This window comes from Calidris pugnax, unplaced genomic scaffold (genome assembly GCF_001431845.1).
Source record: "Calidris pugnax isolate Ruff unplaced genomic scaffold, ASM143184v1 scaffold42, whole genome shotgun sequence".
Taxonomy (NCBI): Eukaryota; Metazoa; Chordata; class Aves; order Charadriiformes; family Scolopacidae; genus Calidris; species Calidris pugnax.
Window position 1 is genome coordinate 716,298 of NW_015090920.1, and position 26,113 is coordinate 742,410.

The 26,113-nt window shown below is 44.0% G+C and overlaps 1 protein-coding gene across 1 annotated transcript in view; it reads right to left on the minus strand.

The window, feature by feature from the left end:
* ARHGAP24 (Rho GTPase activating protein 24) overlaps nucleotides 1-26,113 on the minus strand; it is a 241,261-nt gene that overhangs the window by 145,909 nt on the left and 69,239 nt on the right. The window contains exon 3 of the mRNA XM_014950098.1: nucleotides 12,541-12,628. Within this exon, the coding sequence (XP_014805584.1) occupies nucleotides 12,541-12,628 (88 nt within the window). The remainder of the gene's footprint in view (nucleotides 1-12,540; nucleotides 12,629-26,113) is intronic.

A 26,113-nucleotide genomic window follows, 5' to 3' on the forward strand; every position in this document is an offset into this window, starting at 1 on the left:
CTCCTCTCCTCTCCTCTCCTCTCCTCTCCTCTCCTCTCCTCCAGCCCGGGGGGACACGCTGCCAGCTCCTTCTGCCAAGGGCATGGACAATAACATCTCTGTGCTCCCGCAGCCCAGCCACACCAAATGGAAGCAGATGGCACCTTCCCCCCCAGACTCCACAGCCCTGCGGTTGGCAAGCTGCAGAGATGACTCTTCCCAGAGTGTTTCTCCTCTCCCTCCTCCACGTCGGCACGCAGCAGACTGGCCAAGGGGCCTGTCACATTTTCCACAATCACTCTGAAAGAAGCCCTTTGCAGAGCGGATCCTCCTGCCAGGGATGGAAGGGCAGGCTGTCCCCAGACATGCGCCACCCCAAACACACACCCCGGAGCGGGGACATCGGTGGCAGTCCTCCAGCAGCAATCCTCCTCCTCCTCCTCCTCCCACGGAAGAGAATGCTTGGTCACAATACCACTCCTTTGTCATCACCTAAATTGCAGACCGGCTTTATTAAGACCTGACAGTCAAACTTACACTTGTAGTTCGAAGCTCTCTCTTCACAAACATACATCAATCACATCCTCCTCCTTGTTATTTCCTCCAGAATCACAGAATCACAGGATGATATGGGGTTGGAAGGGACCTCTGGAGATCATCCAGTCCAACCCCCTGCCAGAGCAGGGCCACCCAGAGCAGGTTGCACAGGAAAGTGTTCAGGTGGGGTTTGGAATGTCTCCAGAGAAGGAGACTCCACCCCCTCCCTGGGCGGAAAATAAACGCTAACCACTCACTGAAGTTATGAATATAACAGGGATCTGATGTTCAACATAGAAGATCAAGATTTCACAACCAGTGATGCCCATTAGCTTTATAAAAGACATGCAATTTAATTAGCAGAGATTTTAATCTGCAGAGGTAACAGTAACAGCTAGGGCTCCGTGAGGAGACAAAGACCTTCAAATCAGACAAAAAGGTTTTCCTCTCCTGTCAAAGGGCAGGAGTCAGGCTAACCCCTGAGTAACACATCAGCATCACGTCCTAGTACATAATATAACTGTGAAATGGGCAGATATGAGGTAGAAATTCTACTTTTCAGCCTTAAATTTGGCACGTGTGCTGAAGAAATGAAGACAAGCGAGGTCCTTGTGCTCACCAGGGGCTTAAAAAGTTTTGTCCCACTCCTCTACACAGAATCACACAGAATATTCATGGTTGGAAGGGACCTTTGAGATCATTGAGTACAACCACAAAAAAAAACCAAAAAGCAAAAAAAAAACCAAAAAACAACCAAACAAAACCCACCACACCCACACCACACCCAGCCACAAACAGACACAAACCAACAATCTCGGGCACTAGAGCATGCCCTCAAGTGCCACGTCTACACGCTTCTGAAACCCCTCCAGGGATGGTGACTCCACCACCTCCCTGGGCAGGCCCTTCCAGGGCCTGACCACCCTCTCAGCAAAGTCATTCTTCCCAAGATCTCATCTAAACCTCCCCTGCCCCAACTTCAGACCATTTCCTCTGCTCCTCTCATGATTCCCTTGGGAGAAGAGGCCAACCCCCACCTCTCTCCACCCTCCTGTCAGGGAGCTGTAGAGAGCAAGGAGGTCTCCCCTCAGCCTCCTCTTCTCCAAACTCAACATGCCCACTTCCCTCAGCCTCTCCCCTGGACACGCTCCAGCCCCTCAATGTCCTTCTTGTGGTGAGGGGCCCAGAACTGAACACAGTACTCTAATACCAGGCTAAAAGAGAAGAAAGATGACACTTTATTTTAAATAAAGATCAATGTTCCCCTAGCACCAGTAATGGAGAAGGGGAAGATGAAAGAGTCTGCAAAGGACTGGATGAAGAGCAAAGGACTTGAGAGCCTCTTGCCACCACAGCCACAGGGCGGGCAGCAACATCCAAGCACATGAGAAAACACAAGGCATATTTACCTTAAGATCTGTAAACTTTAGGAAAATAATCCAATTTCTATACAGATGATCTAGGCACTAGGAAGTACCATATTTTGAGCTAAACCATCCTTTAATCCAAACGGAGCTTGCATTTCCCCCAGGGATGAGAGGGCTTCACAAGCTCACTGCCAGTGGAATTTTGCCTCCCCCATCAGGGGCACAAGCTCTTTGGTGCACCAGGGAGGTGAGATCTGCCTCCAGATCCAGCCCTGGCACAAGTCACCTATTCTCTCTCTTTCTAAGTGGGATACCATCAGCTACTTGATAGAAGTATACACGTTTTAATTGGTTTACTTTTCACATCTGCAGAGGTTCTTGCTGAAAATTACAACAAGCATGGGGATTTCATTATTATTAGTATCACAGAATCGTCTAGGTTGGAATGGACTTTTAAGATCATCTAGTCCAACCATCAACCTAACTGATAAAAAACCATCACTAAACTATGTCTCTAAGCACTATGTCAACCCGTCTTTTCAATACCTCCAGGGATGGTGCCTCAACCACTTCCCTGGGCAGCCCATTCCAAGGCGTAATAACCCTTTCCGTGGAAACATTTTTCCTAATATCCAACCTGAACCTCCCCTGGTGCAACTTGAGGCCATTTCCTCTTGTCCTGTCGCCTGGGACTTGAGAGAAGAGACCGACCCCCACCTCTCTACACCTTCCTTTCAGGGAGTTGGAGAGAGCGAGAAGGTCTCCCCTCAGCCTCCTCTTCTCCAGGCTGAACACCCCCAGCTCCCTCAGCCTCTCCTCAGGAGACTTGTGCTCCAGACCCCTCACCAGCTCCATTGCCCTTCTCTGGACCCGCTCCAGCCCCTCAGTGTCTTTTTTGTGGAAAGGGGCCCAAAACTGGACCCAGCCCTCGAGGTGGGGCCTCACCAGTGCCCAGTCCAGGGGGACCATCACCTCCCGAGTCCTACTCACCACTCTAATTCTATTGCAGAAGACCAGCAGACACTGGTCTACAGACCAGTGTACTACAGAACACTCCAAACATCAACTACAGGTCACCTTTTAACGACTGAAATACAGAAAGCGCACACAGGCAATTGTAATAAAAACATCTTATCATAAAACTTTGCATGTTGAATAAAGCTTATGGATCCTCAGTTCTGTGAGCAGAGGCAGACAGCAAAGTAATCATTATGATAATTCATCAAAATAATGTTAGCAATACAGACATTTAGGAAAATCTTTTCTCAGAAAGCTTGAGTTACCGCTGCCTCTGACTTTTCCCAGTAATGTCTTCCCACTTCACAGAATTTGTTTGGGAATATGAGTTTCAAGCTGTGCTTCACGATATGCCCAGGGTACTGCTGGCATGAAACAAGCCAAACACTGAAGCCCTGAACAAGGTATCAAATACAGAAGTGTATCTATTACCTCACTGGACTTTTTGATGTCGCCACTAGAGGGATGTACATGAAGCTAAAAAAATGAAGTTAAGCCGTCAAAGATGCTGTTCAGACAGCTATTTAGTTAGGAAGAAAAAAGGTATTTTGTTTCTTTTGAGACAAAGTTTGTGTCTATACAGCAGAGAATGCCAAAAGTATCAACACCCATGATTTTGTATTGGCAAACAAAACGGTGTGTCCCTGACACAGGGTTAATGGCCAGAACACAGACATTGCTGAAAACCGACTGTAGCTTCTCAACTCATCCAAGCCATCCAGCTGGGGTGGGATGTAGCTTCGTCCCCACAGTTGAGAAAATTCCTCACACCTTAATAGAAAATGGAAAAAGCCAGCATTGCACCACTCCCCCCACCCCGCAATTAGGTCCCCAAATCACTATCATAAGTTGTCAGAGCAACAAGCTCTCATTCGAGTTACCTCTCTCGCTTCCCAGGGACCACCTGGCCTGTTGGAAACCATCTCTGCGTGTCTGGCACCACCTCAGCCCTTTGCCAACGTTGATATTGATTGCCAAGCACCAGTGCCAGCTGCAGAGCTGAGATGGAGGGGGGGAAAAAATTCATCCTTGCTGTGATTACAACTGGTGGCATTTAATAGGGCGGGAATAAACCATGTCCCCAGATGTAATTTTCATGACATGAGCTACATCCCCAACTGGGAGCAAATCTTGTGTACTCATTCATAAAGACAGAAGGTGTTCAAGATAGCAGGGTTTATATATGAGAATTTGTGATGGCTTATGCTTCACTAACTTCAAAGTTACACACCCGAGCCATATGAGAGAGAATAGTTTGTCTAGTGTCTATACATGCTGCATACCTCAGAGAAGACAGTTAGAAAGGGCTCTTTTTAAATATTTTTTATAAATAGTTCTGGCATCTAAATTTAATTCCTTCAGCTTTAAAAGCAGACAGCCTAAACTGCTAGGATTTCTATTGAATTAATTTTACCCTGGAAATAAAGGTATCTATGAATGAATAGTTCTACATTTAAAGAAATTATGTTTAAATCATGTATTCTATGCCAGATACAAGTGCTAAAGTTCTACCAAAAAAGGGACTGCATCTTCTGAATGGGAAAAGATGCCCCATTTCCTCTTGAGGGATAAACTGGAGATTTTCTAGTAGCTCTTTAATAGCCCAGAACACTAATCTTGATCTTTAAACAGATGTGATATCATGAGGGGATCTTCCATATGAAGGAGAGGAGGGAAAACTACTTTTATCACTCTACCAAGTATATGTTACTGTCCTGGTCTTGCCTTTCTCCCCTAAACCCCCAGTATAAAGGTTATAAAAATTTCTTGCTGGCTTATCACTAGTTCAGATTTACATTTCCTTAACACCATTAATTTGCAAGGCTTGTACCTCTCACAAGGATGCAGGTATCATCTGAATTAAACATGTGTGGACACAAGGGCACAGAGAGGTGGTACTTGGTCCAATGTCATGGAAGGAGTCACTGTTGGAACTGGAACAAAAAGCAGGTATCTTGAACGTGGCGCCTTCCCCCAGTGTTGTTCAGTAGTCATCACAGCAAAGGCACGAAAAACATAGCTAAAAGGGATATTACATGCATTGACACGTAGGGAACTGATCTGGAAATTAGCAGATTTTGTGGTGCCAGCACAACAGCTCGGTGGCTAACTCGCCAGCTCATTTCACAGGGATGTAGGACTGGGCATGGTTTGGGTTTTGGTTTTCTAAAAACTATGAAGGAGGCAAATCTATTATGGGCATGTCAAATATTTGCACATCACAAGAGCTGCTGTTCGAGATGGAAAAGAGATCATTCCCACTGAGCTCTCACCATTAACCTTGTGAGAAACAAACAGCAAAGCTCCAGCCAGCTTCAATTCTCTGGCTCACTGACTCCGTGCGTTTCCAAGGGTCGCTTAAAAAAAGGCAGTTTAGAGTCGCTACAGATTCCTTTGAAGGACAAGAATGAGACAGAGCATGCCAATGTGTCCACATGCAGAAAGGTGGCTCTCTACCAAACCCAGCTTTGAGAAACCACTCTGTTAATAAGGACAGCAATGTGCTCACAGCTGCTTTAGCACAATATGCCATTACACAGAGATATTTATGCGCAGTAAGGCTGGTGCCCATTTGATTAAACAGCCTGCCTGCTCCCTCCAGAAGATAGAAGAGGTACAATTAGTTCAGTCGACAGTATCAACAATGCCCTTGAGGTCCCGTGCTCCTCACAGCTAATGAAGAGGCACTGCTGGCTGTCAGCATGTGCAGGGGGAGGCATTCATCTTTGTGGCAGCACCAATTAAATCCACCGAGGTCACACCGGGAGGAGACAGGAATTCAGCACAGGGAGCAAGTCAAAGCAGCTGAAACTGGTTTAACACTTCATTTTGGGGTTTTGTATCATGGAGAAAAGGGGATCGATCTGTGCTAGCCATGCTGCTGGTGATGGGAACACAGAGCATCTGCATGGCAGCAAGGGCAGAGAGAGCACCTCCGTGCTCGGGTGTGGGTGCATGCCCATTAGGGAATGATTGGTTTTTGCAGCATGGCAGGAAAGCTCTTAATACACAATTTTCTTCTAAAGTAAAAAGAAGGGAATTTGCTTAGTGCATTGTGTTCCTAACACTCTGCTAAGCCTTCAAGGGAAGCTGCTTGTCATACGTGTGGGTGTGTTCTAACCTTGGACATGGCAATTACGTCTAAGAAGATAAGGCAGGGAACTCTTGCTCCTTATTTCTCAGAAGGCTACATCCTTACAGAAAACAAACAGTTCTACTTCAAAACAACAGGGTTCAAAACCTTCTAAAACATCTCCATCCCCAAGACATCATGTTGAATTATACCAGTCATGGTCAAATATGTCAGCTAATCACCCGTTTGGTGCCCCACTGCCCAGTCCAACCTTTCCCATCCCACAGAAGTCCTGCTGTCCTACGACTCCCAGGACTGCAAAGTATTGCTATCAGAAGATAAAAATATTGAAATACAGTAATGTCCTGTGTTCAATCTGTTGAGGTACATGGGAGCACTACAAATAAAATTGATTGTTTAGCCAAAAAAATTTACATCTAGTTCCTGTTTTGTCTTACTTGTGTCCCCTGGGGAAAAAATGCAAGTGACCCTACCAAATGCACACTCTCTTGGCCTTCAGGGACCCTTCATTAAAAAAAAGCTGTCAATCTGTAGGTGACAAGAATTATCACCTACTGCGGCCTTCCCATTTCAGATGTTTGAGGGCTCATGGCGAAAGTCTCAAAGGGTTTAATCTGCTAAGCACCATGTATCAACAGGGAACTGGAGAGTTTTTAATAACTTCACAACAAACTGGCAGCCATTCGTGTTCTCCAACCTCCCAACACACTTGTGGAGGCTACAGGGCCTCTTTGCCAGCAGTGAGATCAGGGTGACATGCACATATGCAAAACAGATCCCTCCTGACTCTCAGCCATGGGTACAAAGACCCAGGCAAATCTAAGCTGATTTAAATAGAAGATAGCTATCCTGCAGAAGTGAAATAACATTGTCCTTTGGAACTAAAAAAAATCATTAAGCTGTGAGGAGTGAAAGCGCATTGCAGCAGGAGGAGCAAAATATGTAAAGGAAGCTTAAAAGAAACCCACCTCACACTCCTTACCAGAACAGTTAATCTGCAGGAAACGTCATTTGCCATATGGTATGTGGCTTTTAAAGACAATTAAAGACATAAAGAAATAAAGAAAAAGACCTGTGGAGCCCCCCCCTTTTTTTTTTCTGACTAATGAACAAATAATTCTAACAATTTCAAAGTTCTGGGAATTAATATTGCACTCCCTTGCAGAGATTCTCTAAAAAGCCCATAGGCTTTTGGGAAATGCTTTTAGTCAAAGAGTTCACAAATGCATAAAGTCAGCCTAGAAACCTGATGAAACACCACTCACTGTTCTGAGAAAGCACAGAGTGAGAATTTCATACCAGAAAAAATGAGATTCAACCATGCTGTGAACAGCAACAACTCATGTCCTCCAAAATAATATAAAAATACTTTGCAGAGTATTCTCCACAACAGCAGTGGGGAGCACCGGTTTGTGAAACCTGCTACAGACTTCTGAATTACCTGAAAATAATTCGTACAAGAAAAGCTGTGATGCAAAAGCAGCTACATGTTTGAACAGTATCACAGAAGCAAAGACTGCCAGAGTGTCAAAACCAAGTGCTGAGACAGGACTGTCCATGGCAGAGCAATGAAACTGCTTTTGTTTCCAGCCGAAGTATTTGGGAAGGTTGCTTAAGTATTTTAACTACATGTCATATTTTGATATATATCCTGTCCTTCTACTTTAAGGAGCAGAAGTAAGCTGTCTCATTGCAGCAATCCATTTTGCCTGTTTTCAATTAGTACTGTGCCAGAGGAACGAACTCTTCTGTCGCATAGCGTCACTGAGAAACTGCCCTCTGAAAGGATGCACGTGCAGAGCTCATCTAAACAAGAATAAAAATGGTGCTGTTTTCCTCAGCAATATGTTTGGGCTTGTTATTTTGGCTACAGCTCTCAGGTCTGACAAACTGACCTTAAACAAACAAAAAGTGCACAGCGCTGCTGCAGTGTAATCCCTGCCGTCTGCAGGACGTGACTCTTTGGCTGAGGGACTTGGGTCTTTTGAGTCTGGAGAAAAGACTGAGGAGGGATCTGATCAAGGCTTATAAATACTCCAAGGGAGGGTGTCAAGAGGATGGGGCCGGTCTTTTTTCAGTGGTGCCCAGGGACAGGACAAGAGGAAATGGGCACAAACTTGAGTATAAGAAGTTCCACCTAAAGATGAGGAGGAACTTCTTTGCTGTGAGGGTGGCAGAGCCCTGGCAGAGGCTGCCCAGGGAGGTGGTGGAGTCTCCTTCTCTGGAGACATTCAAACCCCACCTGGACACGTTCCTGTGGGACCTACTCTGGGTAGCCCTGCTTTGAAAGGTGGGGTGAACGAGATGATCTCCGAAGGTCCCTTCCAACCCCTACTATTTTGTAATTCTGTGAAACGATTCCACAAGGAATATCAAAGAGCAACATTTGGAAATATATACTTTAGTTAAAATAGTATGAATTAAATATTAAAACTCAGGCAACTGAACAACTCATCAGAGAAATCTTTGGGATATTTTCCCTAAAGGAAATATTCCAAATAGAGTCCTCCTCCAGAGGAACAGAGCACACACTAGCAAACATGGTCATGTTAGTAAGCTTGCCTTCAGTGATGCTTACTTCAAGTTCTGGGAGCTCCCACAAGCATCCAGGTACAAGCCCCAGGCTCCTACTACAAGGCTTTCCATACTGCCCTCACCTGAAATGCCTTCAGGCAGCAACCCTTGGAAAATCCAGGGGACTCCAAAAAAAACCCCACACTTGAGCCTTGTGTGAAAAACACTGGAAAAGTCTGAGCTTCCCACATCTCTGTGCTCCGCTCCTCCCGGTGGAAACAGGGCACAGGAACTCCACTCCAGCAGGAATCAAACTCCCCACCTGCAAACCACCACCCAGGGAAACCACGGTGCTTTGAGGTGCCTCTGTCCTGCACCTCCACACCTCCTGGTGACACCTGGTTAACCGAGACACCGCTAGGGCACCCAGTTCAATTCTCTGTGAACACAAATGCCTTTCCCCGTTCCAGCCACATACCGAGATAAAAAACCTCAGGTTTCCTTTAGAAAGGAACAAATACACAGAGTGAGATCTTATCTTCTAAATAAAACTAGTAACAATCAGCACAGAGAACAAACCTGGTGATATAACTTTGCTATATGTATATGTACGCTATATGTGTTTCCCATTAAAAAGGTATTTATTTAAACCCTGTTCCAGTTCCTGTTGAGTATGAAACATTCCTCCGGGTGTGAGAGAAGCTGTTAATAATCACAGGCATCACTAATCACCCTCCTTGTCACACTGACTCCAGTACAGAAAACTGCACAGAAGTGTGGCGTGGGCCTCGTGCTGTACAGGAGACAGTTTCACTCCTGTGAATTAACTTCATCAGCACAGCAAAAGGAAAAAAAAAAGAACAATTTGAAGTATTAAACCATGTCAGGACTTAAGGAATGAACAGAATGTTTTCAAAATGCAAATTGAAGGCATCTGTATTTTAATTACAGCATCAAAACTACAAGATACTTGTCTCCACACACATTTCTTTCATTCATCTTCAGAGATGGCTGCATACAGAGAATTAGTTTCAGAGTATAAACCTACTCCCACACACATTCTCAAAATAATTTGCATGTATTACCAATAAACAAACACACACACAAGTTTTCAGGCCACCCACAGACATCACAGACAAAAAGGGGACTTGTCACTATTGCCTTTGGGATTAGGACTAAAATTACTTCAACTTTTAATACATGGTAAAGAGAATGCAAGAGCAGCGTGAGCTTCAGTACCATACATCTAACAACATTCATTTAAGCTGACAAAATAAAAAAAAAAAACAAACCTGCAAGTAGATCCTGTTGCTATGTAGCTGTTTTCTCATATGAAAGCTAACAAAGGCTAAACAGAACCTTGGCTGCAATATATTTATCTCTATTATATTCAATGAGCTCAGTTTTGTTGCTGTCAGCCTACAAAGCTGAGTTTTACACCAAGTCACTAAGAGGAAGCAGATGACAAACAGCTCCATCACAAAAGGCTGACAATACTTGCCTTGAGAAGCAACAGTGACACAATGACAGTGGCAAAGCTCACTTCATCTTCGCTTAACATACAGCTGACAGCACTTCTGCAGCACTGTGATGCCTGAGTCTGGGGCTCAATTTTTATTTCATCCCCCAAAGACAAGTGCTGTGGCAGGAAATGTCTTATCTGATTTCCCAAAAACTCTTTTATTGGTCATGAATCCCTAGCATGGCATCTCACCAGGAAAATTACTCCAGTATGAAGTCACTATAGCAACACGCTTGTTAGCAAGGGGGAGGAAATAAATATACTGTGTTATCCTAAACACATTCAACCCCCCATACTCAGAATTTAGAACAAGCACACACAAAACAAAAAAATGTTCCCGACTCTCAGAGAGTCTCCAGGCAAGGAGGCAGCCCAAAAACTAATTGCAAATTACTTTTTGACTTGACTGCATAGAAAGATGGCATAGCACATATTTTGGGAAATCATCAGAGCAATTATGCTCTCCCATCAGTGTTTCCAATCAGTTCAGCAGCTGGCACTCCCATTGTCAGCAGTGCTGCCCCAGGCTTTTTAACTTGGGCATGAAGGATGACCCTGGGCTTCATCTTGGCACACAAGGCCTCAGGCTGGAAGAAAACGGACTGAGAGGTGCCAACACTTTGAAAATCAGCAATAAACAGTCAAATTATGGGAGCAGAAGCAACACAGCAAGCAATACAACAAGCAATACAACCCCAAGCCTGTAGTGCTGCATGGGGTTGGTGTGACCCAAGGGCAGGACCCAGCACTTGGGTGTTGTTGAACCTGTATTTACAACTCTTTGGGCCCAGCTCTCCAGCCAGTTTGTTACCCAGTGAAGAGGGCACCCACCCAGGCCATGAGTGGCCAGTTTCTCCAGGAGAATCCTGTGGGAAATGGTGTCAAAAGCTTTACTAAAGTCCAGGTAGACAACATCCACAGCCTGTCCCTCATCCACTAAAGGGGTTACCTTGTCATAGAAGGAGCTCAGGTTAGTCAAGCAGAACCTGCTCTTCATAAAATCCTGCTGACTGGGCCTGATCACCTGTTTGTCCTGTACGTGTTGTGTGATGGCACTCGAGAGGATCTGCTCCATAACCTTCCCCAGAGCCAAGGTCAGGCCTGTAGTTCCCTGGATCTTCCTTCTGGCCTTTCTTGTAGATGGGTATCACATTTGCTAACCTCCCAGTCAACTGGGACCTCCCAGTTAGCCAGGACTGCTGATCTATGGTTGAAAGCGGACTGGTGTACCCTTGGGTGGATCCCACCTGGGTGCACAGACTGTGTACATCTAAGTGGCATAGCAGGTTGCTAATCATTTCCCCTTGGGATATGGGGACTTTGTTCTGCTCTCTGTCCCTCTCTTCCAGCTCAAGGGGGCTGGGGACACCAAGAACAATTGGTCTTACTATTAAAGACTAAGACTTACTATTAAAGTACCTCAGCCTTTCCCGCATCCTTTATCAGTGTTGCCCCCTGCATCCAATAAAGGATGGAGATTCTCCTTAGCCCTCCCCTTATGTTGTGAATGTATTTATAGAAATATTTTTTATTGTCTTTTACTGCAGTAGCCAGATTAAGTTTTAATTGGGCTTTGGTTCTTCTAAATGGTCTCCTTGCATAACCTCACGACATCCTTGTAGTCCTCCCGAATGCCTGCCTTCTTCCAAAGGTCATAAACTCTCTGTTTTGACCTGAGTTCCAGCCAAAGCTCTCTGTTCAGCCAGGCCAGTGGTCTTTGCCCCCGGCTCATCTTTTGGCACATGGGGACAGCCTTCTCCTGCGCCTTTAAGATTACCTTCTTGAAGAATGTCCAGCCTTCCTGGACACGTTTGCTCTTCAGGAATGCCTCCCAAGGGACTCTGTCAACCAGGCCCCTAAACAGGCCAAAGTCTGCCCTCTGGAAGTCCAAGGTGGCAAAGAGGAGGCTAGCAAATCACTGAAGCAACACTGGCTGTCAAGAGTAGCACTCAGTTGACAGGGCAATGTTCTTGAAACAAACCTACTCCCAGTAAAAAAAAACAACCACCCAATCAAAAAAGCACAACTGAAAATAAGTTTAGGGTTCCAAATCAGTGAAGCTTGCTGTTGTTACAATCTGTTTATCCACCCACAGTGACCAGGGAGTGTTCTTAAGTGATGGCACTGATGTCATGAAGCCCACGTGCTATACTGATAAACTGTTGATTTTGAGTTACAGATTCCTTTGTTACTACAGGACACACTACTTCATAGTGTCCAATATAATCTAAAATAATTACCAAATACACTTGTAATGTCACTGTGCCACTCAGCGGTGCAGCCCCTTGCCATGAACAATCATGCTTTACATTGACAAATAAAAAACCACATCCTTTTCCTACACTGCCTGGAGGTGAATGAAAACAACTATGAATGGAAGTATTAATAAATTAACCATTTCTTTTTCCTTAAATTGAATCATTAATCACCTTCAGCTTCTGTTCTGGCAGAACAGATGTGGCCATTTGTCACTGAGAACAAAACTTCTTATGTGCAGTAGAATATCCTACCTGGAATGACTTCAAAAAGGAACTTTCCTGGATTTTCTTCATTGCCAGGATGCTCGATTACTCTGTTGCCAGGCAGAAAGATGGCACCCTAAAAAAAAAAAGCAAAACAAGAAACATGGCATTAAAACTCTAGCATGCTTCTGATACACTAACACTTCTTCTTTTTGGACTGGGTTACACATGAATTCGTGGTGGTTGTGCCTGGGTAGCTGACCTCCAAAGTGAGACTGAGGAAGGATTATCTCAAAAGCCAACATCACAGATCCCCTTCATTAACTGAGGCATTCAGTAATGGCGTTAGGGTTTTTCATCTCTTGGGGTTTTGACACCATGCAGATTTTTGTGCTAATCACATGTACTAATTCCACTGCACTGCCGCACAGAAAATTTGAGACTAAAAGAAAGGGCTAGTTTGCCCCTGTGGGTGAAATGCTATGAAGTTGGAATACTGGAATACTGCATCCAGTTCTGGGCTCCCCAGTTCAAGAGGGACAGGGAACTACTGGAAAGAGTCCAGCATAGGGCAACAAAGATGATTCAAGGACTGGAGCATCTCCCTGATGAGGAAAGGCTGAGAGAGCTGGGGCTCTTTAGTCTGGAGAAGAGAAGGCTGAGGGGAGACCTTATTAATGCTGACAAGTATCTAAAGGGTGGGTTGAAGGAGGAGGGAGCCAGACTCTTTTCAGTGGTTCCCAGTGACAGGACGAGGGGCAACGGGCACAAGTTGGAACATAAGAGGTTCCACTCAAATATGAGAAAAAACTTCTTCACAGTGAGGGTGGCAGAGCCCTGGGACAGGCTGCCCAGGGAGGGTGTGGAGTCCCCTTCTCTGGAGATTTTCAAGACCCGCCTGGATGCTCCTGAGTAACATGCTCTGACAAGCTCTAGGCAATCCTGCTTCAGCAGGGGAGTTGGACTAGATGATCTTCACTGTGAGGGTGGTGGAGCACTGGAACAGGTTGCCCAGGGAGGTGGTTGAGGCCCCTTCCCTGGAGATATTCAAGGAGAGACTCGACGAGGCCCTGGGCAACCTGGTCTGGTTGGGGGTGTCCCTGCTGACTGCGGGGGGGTCAGACTAGATGGCCTTTGGAGGTCCCTTCCGGCCTGGGCAATTCTATGATTCTATGATCTCTATTGTCCCTTCCAACTCTAAAAAATTCAGTGAAATTCAGTGAAATAATATTTACTTACTGATATTCTCCAGTTACTGCATAACAGGGCCCCTGTCTCCAAAGCAAGCAACTTCTACAACTTACATGGCTTAAATATAGAGTATCTCAGGTTGGAAGGGCCCCATTAAGGATCCCTGAGGCCAATGTGGAGCACCATTTTCCACAGTGGCTTCACCAAATGCTCCTTCTAAATATCCGTCAGACCCCTCATCCGAACAGCAGTAAAGATCCCCCTGTACAGGAAAAACATCAATTCTGATGGACAGTGTTTGTGGCCACAGCCTGTAACCTCCATTTGCCACAGTGTTTGTGGCCACAGCCTGTAACCTCCCAAATGCAGAAGCATTTACAAGAGTTGCGAAGGCAAGACAAGCAGAATGCTATAGTCTTCTTACAAAGGAGACCTTACAAATGGACAGGAAGAAGTCATCTGAAGAAACAGACAACAAATGTTTCACGAAAATCAATATTAGTGATGAGGTGATGAGGAGACTGAGCTCTACACCGACCTGTCTATTGCTGCCTGCCAGCAGGCACAGCGTGTCACAGGACGCCAAAGCGCACGGATATTTTATCAGACCATACAAAATCACCTCCAATAAACACTATGATACTTTCTACTGACAACAGAAGAAACAGAACAGTGATCTGCTGAGGTGTAATTTCAGCAGTCATTAGCAGCTATGGGCCGCTTTCCCCACTCGCTGCACATACAGAGGCAATAGAAGCATCAAGTGCCTTGGTCCAACAGCTCTGCTAGAAGTTATTTTCCTTTGTTCCTGCTACAAGCAGCAACTGTTAATAGCTGTCACACTGCAAAGTCCTCCGTGACAGACCTGACTTGGCAAGAATAGCGTCATAAAGAAAAATTTTGTTGTACGATCGACTATACGAACAGGAAAAAATGTCACAAAATAGCTCAACTTCTCATATAACAACTGGAGAAAAAACCAGAAAATACAGAGAATACGTTTTTCTGATAATTATGGCAGACCAGGAATAAAAATCTCTAAAAGAAGATTTTCAACAACATGTGTTTCATGTCACATGTAATAGGCTATTAAGACTGGTATAATTTTCTTGCCCAGTTTAACTTTCAGCTTGAACTGGTTTTACCTAAAAAACCCTCCATCCAGCGCACAGGATGAGCAAGAGTCCTCATTGAGTTAGGCTGATGGTTGGACTAGATGATCTTAAAGGTCTCTTCCAACCTAGACAATTTTCTATGATTCTATGATTCATGTTGGAGCAGATTTCACTGGCTCAGGAGCTTGCGTCAGTGAAGACAAGCAACATATTTAAGCTAATTATATGTTTTGCTATTCAATTAAACAAAAATACAAAATTAAGGAGACCTAGCCTACAGCATTGTAAACTAAAAATCAATTTATGAGACAGTAATTGAAAACTGCATTCAACGTTGCTGTCACTACTTTGATGTAATATTTACTTTACAGTGAGCTGTCTTAATGACAGATTTTTGAGAACATAAAAACAAAAGTCTCATAATATTTATAACCTTATATCCTTCATTTCATAGATGAAACCTATTTCATACTAAAATGTGAAGCCTAAAGCCACACACGGTAGCAAAGTTAATAAGAAGGGAATCCAGCCAGCAACACCATAGAGAATATTGCTGCAGTTGAAAAAAGAAAACATGTCCTCTAATGGCAATCTTATTTTACTGTCTATTTTCAGACTCGTTAGTGGAAACATCAGTGCATGTGAGATACTTAAAAATATACTTGTATGTAAGTTTTCTTAAATAAGAAACTAGCTGTGTTTGTGCAACGTGCACCTGGATGCCCCAGACTCGCGGGGAAAGCCTGAGAGGGATTTCAGCTCTTTCACTTCCCCTTCTGTCTGCTTTCACACCCCCCACACTTCCCCTTCAGCAAGTTCTGTAGTTATCTACCCGAGTTATCTCCATAACTGTACCAAGGCCATCTGGAGTGTCCCTTTGTTTAGCTTCTCAGCAGCTACTGGTGTGTTCCACAGGATCAGGCTGACAGCCAGGGACCACATCCATACTGTGACAAAACCCACGCGGTCCCTTACGTGGCACAGCCCCCCGGCTGCTGGGTGTTTCATATGAGCAGGGGGGACCCCAGACCCCACATCACTACTAGCCCCCTTGCACAGGTGTCTTTCTGAACCCTTAAGGTGCAACATCTGGCCCATCTTGGGTCAGATCCATCATCCACCCAGCATCCACCCAGCTTGGATAATCCAAAGAGCATGGACTATCAGAGAGCTGCAGAGGTTCAACACACTGAAGCTCTGGCTTTCCCCTTGAGTCTCTAATTTCAGGGGGAAATAAGAGAAAACCAACTATATAGTCTAAGACAGCTAACAAGTAATTTGCACGTAAAAGATGAAGGTGTTTTCCAGAGGAAATACATGTTTTGACTTGGGTATCAGTGCATGTAAATGTTCCATAATTAGAAAACCTCACGTTGCTTCACATCAAACTCTACAAATCACTCAAAACTGTTTTAAAAAAAATCTTAACACGAGACTACAGATCAGACCAGATTAATATTCTGACTTCAAAAAAAGAAAGAAAAGAAACACGGCGCAAGCAGGGTGCACAGGCTACAGAAATACAGAAAAACAGAAGTAGGAGAAAAACATGGCCCTGATCCAAGTCCCTCCTCACTCCCATTGCCATCCTCTGCCTCCACCAGGTCAGCAGCTTTGTGCAGAGCTCCTGCTGCAATAAACCTGGGGTGGTTTTCAATTTCCAGCAATTCTGTCCTTACCAGGGCAGTTCTGTTTCTCTAGCTGGACACCGAGCTTGACTCATAGGATGAAGGAGAAGTTTGGGTTGCTCAAGAAGCATTAGCCTTTTCCCTAACCAAGCATCAAGCCCACTTTTAAAGAAGCATCTCACACACGTGGCTTTTACTGAAGTAGTATTGCTACAAACCAAAAATAACCTAAATAGCAAAACAATGCTTTTGGTAAAATTATAAATCCGCAAATACAAAGCCTTTAACTGTAGAAAAATTACTACTCAGTTAACAAAGTGCCTGATAAAATACTGCAGTGCAGCAGCAATGACATAAATGTGCTTTAGATTACAGTCCCAGCATTATAGTCCTGCTCAAAGAGATGTTTTATCCCACACTGGTCCCCGGCAACACCTGTGCCTCCTTCTCTCTCTTCTTCATTACTCTTCCCCAGGTTTACTTAACCCACCTTCTTTGAACTTCATTTTCTGAAGTTGTGTTTAAGAGATACCAGGTTTTCCCCAAGAAAGCTTATGATAGAAGCAATTCCCATGCCTTGAAAATGCTGACTGGCAACTAGGAAGACAAATACATGATTTTCAATACCTCTGGATGGATTTACTTAAAAAGCATGTAGACACTTGAGGAAATTAACCACTTTCTTGCCAAAATAATGTCTTCAGCATTTATTCTAATACCGTTCCCCAAGGCTCAACTGGTCTATTTGCTTGCTCATAGTTTGTCCTGCCACCCCTTAAAAAGTTACTTCAGAAGTCCAAAGTTATATCAGATGTTCTTCTTGCCCTTCCAACTTTGATGATTTATCAAAGATCATTGAATTCTACTTCAGCTTTCAAGATAAGTGCTGCATTTACATATCTGTTTTTCTTGTTTCATGGGAAACTCTTCCCAGGAATTCTTTTCTGGTTCTTCTGTATAGTTTCAGTTAACTTAGAGGATCTTCACATAGTTTCTTCTTCTTTGCCTGTTGCTAGGGGTGGGGTAACCAGTTAACCATGACAACACAGAAGTGGCTGTGTTGGTTTGGCAGCAAAAGTTTCCAGGGTTTTAACCCTGCCAGGGTGCAGCCCAGATACTCATACCTCTCCGAAAGAAGGCTCCCAAATCAGCTGGACTTTGTCCCTTAGGAAAAAAAAAAAAAAGCCTTCAGAAATAGTCAGCAGCCCACAATCAACTACCATTCCCTGTGGCAAGCCCTCTGCCTTCCTCGGTGGTGCCAAACTAAACTACCCCACAGCTGTGAGAAAAGGTTTGCTCAGAAAGGGAGCAAGGGGTGGAGATTTATCAGCTTTCAGGGAGGGAGGAAGATCATCAGCCAGGAACCAGGCAGCTGATGGGGAGCATTAAGAGGCAGAAAGGATTTTTGGGTACACGTGTCTGTTGTATGACCCAGGCATGTACAACGCAGCGCTGTTCTACGGTTTCTTGTGTCACTGTTGTTGTTTCTGGAAAGTCTTGAGTGTCTTACTTAAGAACAACTGAGCACTTCAACTTGGATGGTACCTTCGACTGAAAAATACCACATTTAGGGGAGAATACTCTGAATGTCACTAGTGTTTACAAGGTGGCAGCATGAAAGACATCCACTCTATTTCACAGTAAAGCTTGTTAATCAACCCAGATTAAATAATATACCTCATACAAACATGTACATGTCTACGTGTACATACAGATGTGTACATGCACTGTGAATTCATAAACAAGCGATGCATAGCAAAGCAGGATAAAGTGAACAAGAAAGACGGTATCAGTCAACTATAAATCCTCATTCCTCACACAACTACTGGATTTGCCCCTAAACTACCACAAAAATAGATTATCTCAAGTCCAAGCGAGCCCTTTTCACTGTCAGGAACCTACAGACATGAGGTGAGGAGGAAAATTTACTGCACAGGCAGAAAGCCATTAATACGGAGGTCAATAATGAGACCTGTACTGTGCTCACTGTTTGACTATCGTGTAACCTCTTAAAAATCCAACTTGATTTCCACCATTACAACAGTATTTCTAAGATCCCAGTAAAATCACTTGCTGCAGAAGGGCAGAGCAGCTCTGAAATCCAGCTCTTTTCCTTTACTTCACAACACATCTATAGACGGGTGGGCACCATGAGCGAGCCTCAGATGTTCTAACTGGGACTCAAGCAGCGTTAATGCTCTGACTACACATCTCCAGGGATGTCTTGAAGCTACATAGTGCCCGTTCTTCAATTTAAACAGGGAACACTTTTGTCCAGAGATCTCTTAGCCCTCAGGTACGTTAGGAGTTTTAAATCTCGTTGGTAAACACTATATAAAGAAAACAAGTTTTAGTGATTCTACTGAATTGCCGCTGCTATGTGATGACAAAATGACATGTCAAAATGACATCCCACATGACAAAAGTGGGACAACAAAGTTCATACAAGCTATAATTATAAAGAGAATAAAGGAACCAGATGTTCTCTTGTGATATTTTTTTTATTATAAGCGAATAAGATTTTTTAATATATTTTTTTAAAACTGGATTTTTATACCACTTAAGCAAGCAAAGCTCTGGAAGAAGTACAATGACCGCAAGAGGCAATGCAGTCTTTGTCTTGCAGTTATTGCAGCCATTTACAGTTTTGCAGCATGCACAGGGAGGGAACCACAAGTGCCATCATATTTGAGGCACTGGAGGTGGTGGGGGGGTTGAGAGTGGGGATTTCAGGGGTTATTACATGTCACATGCCAGGAATGAAAACAGCAGAGGACAGAGAAATTACGAAAGAAATAGGGTTGGTTTGATAACATTCAGTCAATACACAGCAAACACACATTTTTCTGGCATAAATTCCATTGCATTTGACATGGAGGACCTCTCCTATGACGACAGGCTTTTTCCCTTTCAAAAAGTAAGAAAAAAGGAAGACCTGGGGAACTACAGAATGGTCAGTCTCACCTCTGTGGCTGGCAAAACCATGGAGCAGATCCTCCTGGAACCTCTGCTAAGGCACATGGAAAATAAGGAGGTGACTGGTGACAGCCAACAGGGCTTCACCAAGGGCAAGTCACGCCTGACCAATCTAGTGGCCTTCTACAGTGGCACTACAGCATTGGTAAACAAGGGGAGAGCAACAGACATCATCTGCTTGGACTTATGCAAAGCGTTTGACACTGTCCCGCATGACATCCTGGTCTCTACACTGGAGAGACACAGATTTGATGGATGGACCACTCGGTGGATCAGGATGGCTGCACTCAAATGGTTGTGGCCAACAGCTCAACATCCAAGTGGAAGCCAGTGACAAGTGGCATTCCTCAGGGGTCAGTACTGGGACCAGTGCTGTTCAACATCTTTGTCAGAGACATGGACAGTGGGATGGAGGGCACCCTCTGCAAGTTTGCTGATGACACCAAGCTGTGTGGTGTGGTCAACATGCTGGAGGGAAGGGATGCCATCCAGAGGGACCTGGAAAGGCTTGAGAGGTGGGCCTGTGCAAACCCCATGAAGTTCAACAAGGCCAAGTGGAAGGTCCAGTACCTGGGCCATGGCAATCCCACGCACAAATACAGGTTGGGCGGAGAATGGCTAGAGAGCAGCCCTGAGGAAATCGACTTGGGTGTGTTGGAGCCGGCAATGTGAGCTGGCAGCCCAGAAAGCCAACTGCATCCTGGGCTGCATCAAAAGAAGCATGGCTAGGAGGTCAAGGGAGGTGATTCTGCCCCTCTGCTCTGGTGAGACCCCACCTGGTGTACCGTGTCCAGCTTTGGAGTTTCCAGCACAGGAAGGGCACGGACCTGTTCAAGGGAGTCCAGCGGAGGGCCATAAAGTTGATCAGAGGGCTGGAGCACCTCTCCTATGAAGACAGGCTGAGATCTGGGGTTGTTCAGCCTGGAGAAGGCTCTGGGGAAACCTTATGGCAGCTTTCCAGTACCTACAGGAGAGCTGGGGAGAGACTCTTGACCAGGGAGTGTAGCGATAGGACACGGGCTAACGATTTTAAACTGAAAGAGGGGAGATTTAGATTAGATCTCAGGAACAGATTCTTTCCTGTGAGGGTGGTGAGACACTGGAACAGGTTGCCCAGACAAGTTGTGGATGCTCCATCCCTGGAATTGTTCAAGGCCAGGCTGGATGGGGCTTGGAGCAACCTGGTCTGGTGGGAGGTGTCCCTGCCCAGGGCAGGGGGGTTGGAACTCAATGATCTTGAAGGTCCCCTCCAACCCAAACCATTCTATGATTCCACGGCAGGCTGAGATAGCTGGGGTTGCTCAGCCTGGAGAAAAGAAGGGAGGAACTTACTGTGGCCTCTCAGTACTTAAAGGAAAGATGGGGACAATTTTTTTAGCACCGCCTGTTGCAATAGGGTAAGGGGTAATGGCTTTGAACTAAAAGAGGGAAGATTTAGACTAGATACAGAGAAGAATTTTTTTTACAATGAGGGTGGCAAAACACTGGAACAGGTTGCCAGAGAGGTGGTAGATGCTCCATCCCTGGAAACATTCAAGGTCAGGTTGGACAGGGCTCTGAGCAACCTGATCTAGTTGAAGATGTCACTGCTCACTGCAGGGAGGCTGGACTAGATGACCTTTAAAGGTCCCTTCCAACCCAAACTATTCTATGATTCTGTATTTTCTTGCCCCACGATGTTTACACGTTATTCGCATTTGTTTCTGTTGAAGAAGAATTGTCATTCAGTTCTCAGGGATTCTGCAAACAGGACTATAGAGGAGATTTTTCCTTTACCTAAGGAAAGGTTCAAACCTACCTCATAGCTTAATTTTCTAAAGAAGTAAATTCACCTCTGTGGTGGTAAATACCGCAGACACTGTTTGCTTGGCAATGAGCACCAGAACATACATTCTGACATGAGAGACAGAACTGGAAATTTTACTAGGATATGATTACAGTCTCTTTACAGATGATTACAGTCTCTTTACAGATTTTTTCTTGCTCTCCTGGCACACATTTCACTTAATGGTTGAGTGCCTCTCTCTGCTTGAGAGGAACTTCCTTCATCAACAAAGCAACCTTGGCTTGCGCAGCCACTAGAAAAAACTCCCTTTTTGTTCCACAGGAGAAAGAAAGCTCATACCAAGTGAAGCTGTAACACCACAAAAAATTAAGTTTCCTAAAAGCAGAGACTAGATACAGGCACATTGCATCACGCCTATGGTTTTCTCTAGTAAGGGCAAGAGAGAAGAGTGACCATTTCCTGATAATTTGTGAGACAATGTCTGAAATTATTAAAAGCTTTTTCCTCTTTCTGAATCTGCTTCCCAGCACCAACCCTCACCCTACAGTTGAAAGTAAAACTGAACGTGCTCTCTTCCCACTTCTGAATTCTGCCTGCTATTTTAAAGAGCTTCAGATGGATCTTGGATTAGTACGAAGCAGCTTTCCTTCCTAAAGCAGATTTTCCGTGGTATCTAGAGCTTTCACGCCTCTATTTTACCCACCTTCTCCTGGCTTCTCCCTAATGAATGAGCTTATTTAATTATATGTCGCCAACTTCTGTCAGAAACACTGTTGTTCCTGCAGAGGTTTTGCTTTTCTTTCCCAGGTTTGTCCCAGGGGGTAGAAGGAGCTGGGGAGACAGTCACAAGGGGGTGAGGCAATTCATGAGTGACGCTCTTGAGGGTTACCTTGGGCATGAAGGCATGGTGTGCATCTGCTCACACACAAGCACTTCCAGAAGGACTAATTAAGTCTGTGATGAGGAGAGGGGACTGAGCTTATTTAACAGAGCAGGACAGGTCACAGGGTCCAGCGACTACGAGACTGTGGGAGCTCCACAAGACACGTTGCCTTCCCAGAGAACTCACTGCAATTTTAATAGCTTATAGAACGGACCCCTTGGTGTTTTCTGAAGGCAAAGAAAGAGGAGACATGTATAAGTAAGTTCAGAAACTGCCCTGAATCTGAGGACTCGTAACTACAAGCTAAGCTCATGATTAGATGCACGCATGCAGGTTTTGATAAAATTAGGCTTTGTGATGATCATTAAATTTTGATCAATAGACAACAATGGGACTGAATTACTATGGAAGAGGAAAGGGAGCTATGAGAAATCTTATCTCCACTAGCTCTGGTCAATAGGAACTTTAGCGTATTATCAGATAAAACTATTTTCCCAAGGAAAAAAGCCAATAAAGCACAAAGTATCACAACACAGAGGGCCAAGTCTTACTTTACAGATCTCTTTTGCAAAGGAAATTTACTGACTTCTACACCTGAGAACATCTAGGCGAAAAAAATGCAATTATTGCCCAGAAGGATGAAAATTCGGCAGGAGAAAACGTCAAGTATGGTCTCTCATATACAGAGCTGCCCAGTGACAGTCCTGACAGATGCAGCAACACTGTGAGAGAATGCAGCATTATGATTAAGCAGGTTAAATCGAGTCAGTCATTAAATACTGAACTGCACATTTTTCAAGAGAAGATTCAGAGGGAAAAACAAGGCCCTAAAACTGACCTTTCTATTCCATCTTGGTTTCTTTTCTTATTTTGAAAGGCGGGCAACCCATGGTCACTGCACGCGGTTACCTCAATCCAAGGGTCAAATGGTGATGGACAGAAAAAAATTCAGTTAGCAAAACTGCTAATGATAATCCAGTGCTCTGCTGGGCTTATTCTGAATTATGTTTTCACACTGTGGGAGGAGTAATTTAGGGGGAAAACAGTCTGACAGTCTGTGGAAACGCTAACAACACTATAAGCCTGTTGGAAAAAAACCAGCTGGACCCGCTGTAACAGTTAACAAATGAATATAAGTGATAGGAGCTTATACACAACACTGAGAGCACTTCGCTCCAGAATAACCATGTGCTTCAGCGCAGCAGCTCGCCATCATTTTCTGAAGATCATCAACAAAGACTAGAAGAAAAAAGAATCACAGAATCATAGAATCTTCTAGGTTGGAAGGAACCTTTAAGATCATCTAGTCCAACCATCAATCTAACTCTGACCAAAAAAAAATAAACAAAAAAACCACAAAACCAAAATAACCCCCAAAAACACAAAAAGAAATCCACACAAACACACCCCACCCCACCCATTACTAAACCATGTCTCTAAGCACTATGTCAACCCACCTTTTGAAAACCTCCAGGGATGGTGCCTCAACCCCTTCCCTGGGCAGCCCATTCCAAGGCTTCATAACCCTTTCTGTGGAAACATTTTTCCTAATATCCAATCTGAACATCCCCTGGCACAACTTGAGGCCGTTTCCTCTTGTCCTATCCCCTGCGACTTGGGAGAAGAGACCAATTCCATACAAATAGTAATCAAATGGATTGAACAATTAAGATTTCGCCGTTTCCTGGTCCCAGCAAACCCTGCCAGAGCGGCCTTTACCGGGGAAGAAGCTGACTCAGGTGTCTGGGCAGGTTCACAGGGCACCCTGCTACACCAGCCACCAGGAATCCTGCACTCACTCCAGAAGAAATCTCCTTTTACTATCACTTAAATACAGTTATTCTTTTTTTTGACATACAGTCAGAAAAACATACAGTCAGAAAACCAGCAGTGGCTAAAACCATGGTCAGGTAAATCCCAAGCGGAGGTCAGACTGCTTCTGACCATCAGAAATAATTTACCACTTTCAGAGATCCTCATCTGGTCACACACACGCTCCCCTCCACCTCCCCCAGCCTTTCTTCAGCTTTTCTTACTGTCTCAGCTTATGGTAACACTCTTGCTTCTGACAACTTCCACTACTCTGCTTTTATAAGGCCTACCAAAACAAGAGAAATCATTTTTAAATATACAAACCCCACCTTTGTTCTCTGGGCCCAGTGTGATAAGGGGGAGAAATAATAACCAGCTGGAGAGCACAGCCTTGAGAGATTGAAGTACTTTAAATACAGATAAAGACAAGTATTTATCAGGAATGATTAATAGAAAACTGTTCTTGCCTTGGGAAAAGACATGATTCAAATCAGTTTGTTCTGGTTTGGGTTTTTGTTTGGTTTATGACTTATATGTTGAATTGAAGAAGTACAATCCTTTCCAAGCCCAACACACAGAGGTTTTTTCCAGGAAAGCTAAACATGGCCAAGCGTTCCACCTGAGGACAATTCATTTCCAGGGCAGTACGTAGTAAAGGCTGAAGCTGCTGCAGGTTTCCTAGGAATTACCCATAAAGTGCAACTTTTACAGCGTAAGTAAAGAAAGGTGGCAGACAGAGACATGGAAATGGGAATATGATTCCACTTGAGTAGTTTCTTTTCATGTGCAAATATTCTTTTGGCTATATATATATATATTCTATAGGCTTTTGGCTAGCAAGAATATTCCAGAGGAGTTTGCCTGTCATATATAAGTTATCATCTTGCAGTTTTTTATTAAAGAAAAATAATCAGTTTCTCATGGAAATATTTTAGAGCTTAATGGCAAGGGTTATCTTTCTTTTTGCAAGTTTTTGTAATGCCTATATTGCTTGTTGTTTTAACATCTAAACTTTGTTTATATTTTGTCTATATAGTAAATGTTTTATCAGCATGGCCTAAGTGCTACTGCGCTACAAATACCACATTGACACAAATTAAATAGCTCATTTAGCTTTCTGGCATCTAGTGTAAGATACTCTGTTTGTCCTTGTCTAAGGGATTACATTAATTAGCAGTGATCCTATCTCACGGACACTGGGGTCATGTCTTCTGTGCTACCTGATCAATTAACACAACCAGAAAACTCTGATTCCCTGATTACAAATTACTTCTCAAGCAGTACAATTTGTGTAGAGTAGGCTTTTTCCCAGGTTTTACTTTCAGTTCAGCATATTAATCTGTTTCTTCCATCCTGTGATACTGTCTTCAATTTAAAGCTGGACTCAGATAGTTTCTCAGATTTATAACTCTTCTGATTCACACATTTTTATAGCGTTTGCATATGATCTAGCTGCTTCTTAATCAAAGTATTACTAATGTGTTGAAAAGTATCCTCAAATATTTTTATTTTGCAACCGAAATATTGAGCAGAGAATTCTGGCTTATGAAAAGCTGCCTTAGGAAGGGAACCGTTTGATACCTGGTGCCTGCAAGCCTACAACAGACTGACAGCACTTATAAACACGCTGAACTTGCCATGGAAAGCTGATGCTGCTTTTGGAAATACAAGCTGTGTTCTAAAACTAGACTTTTGGGCAAAACAGATCCCTACATAAATATATCTAGGAATTAAAACATACTTTCACAACTTGAGGTGGAATTTTGGAGAGACACCATAAATCAAACACTTGGGTTTTTTCCCCAGAAGTTACTGCAGGGTGCTACAGCCGCCTCAATGCCTTCCTACGCGCTCGGAAGAAGGGAAGGAGGAACTTTGTAGAATAGAGGTCTTGGAGGCTTCACTGTACAAAAAGAGTCTTTCATCAAATTTATGTGAGGCTGCTCAGAATACAATCATGTGATGTGCTTTTTGAGGAAAATACTTAAATCACTAGCTAGGTAAGAAGGAGTGCCAGATACCCCCTAATTTTAATAATTAAAAAATCAAGGCAGGATTAAGTGGGAGCTGGTTTAGGTCAAGTCAAGTACCAATGGATCACAACAGCCCCAAACCTCTGGACCAGTTCAGTTATGCAAAACACATGCAGATTTTTTGCAATTTTGCCTGCACAGATCCGGGTGAGGGGTTTTTCTGTAAACACGCTTTCTTCATAGTCCTCAACTTACAC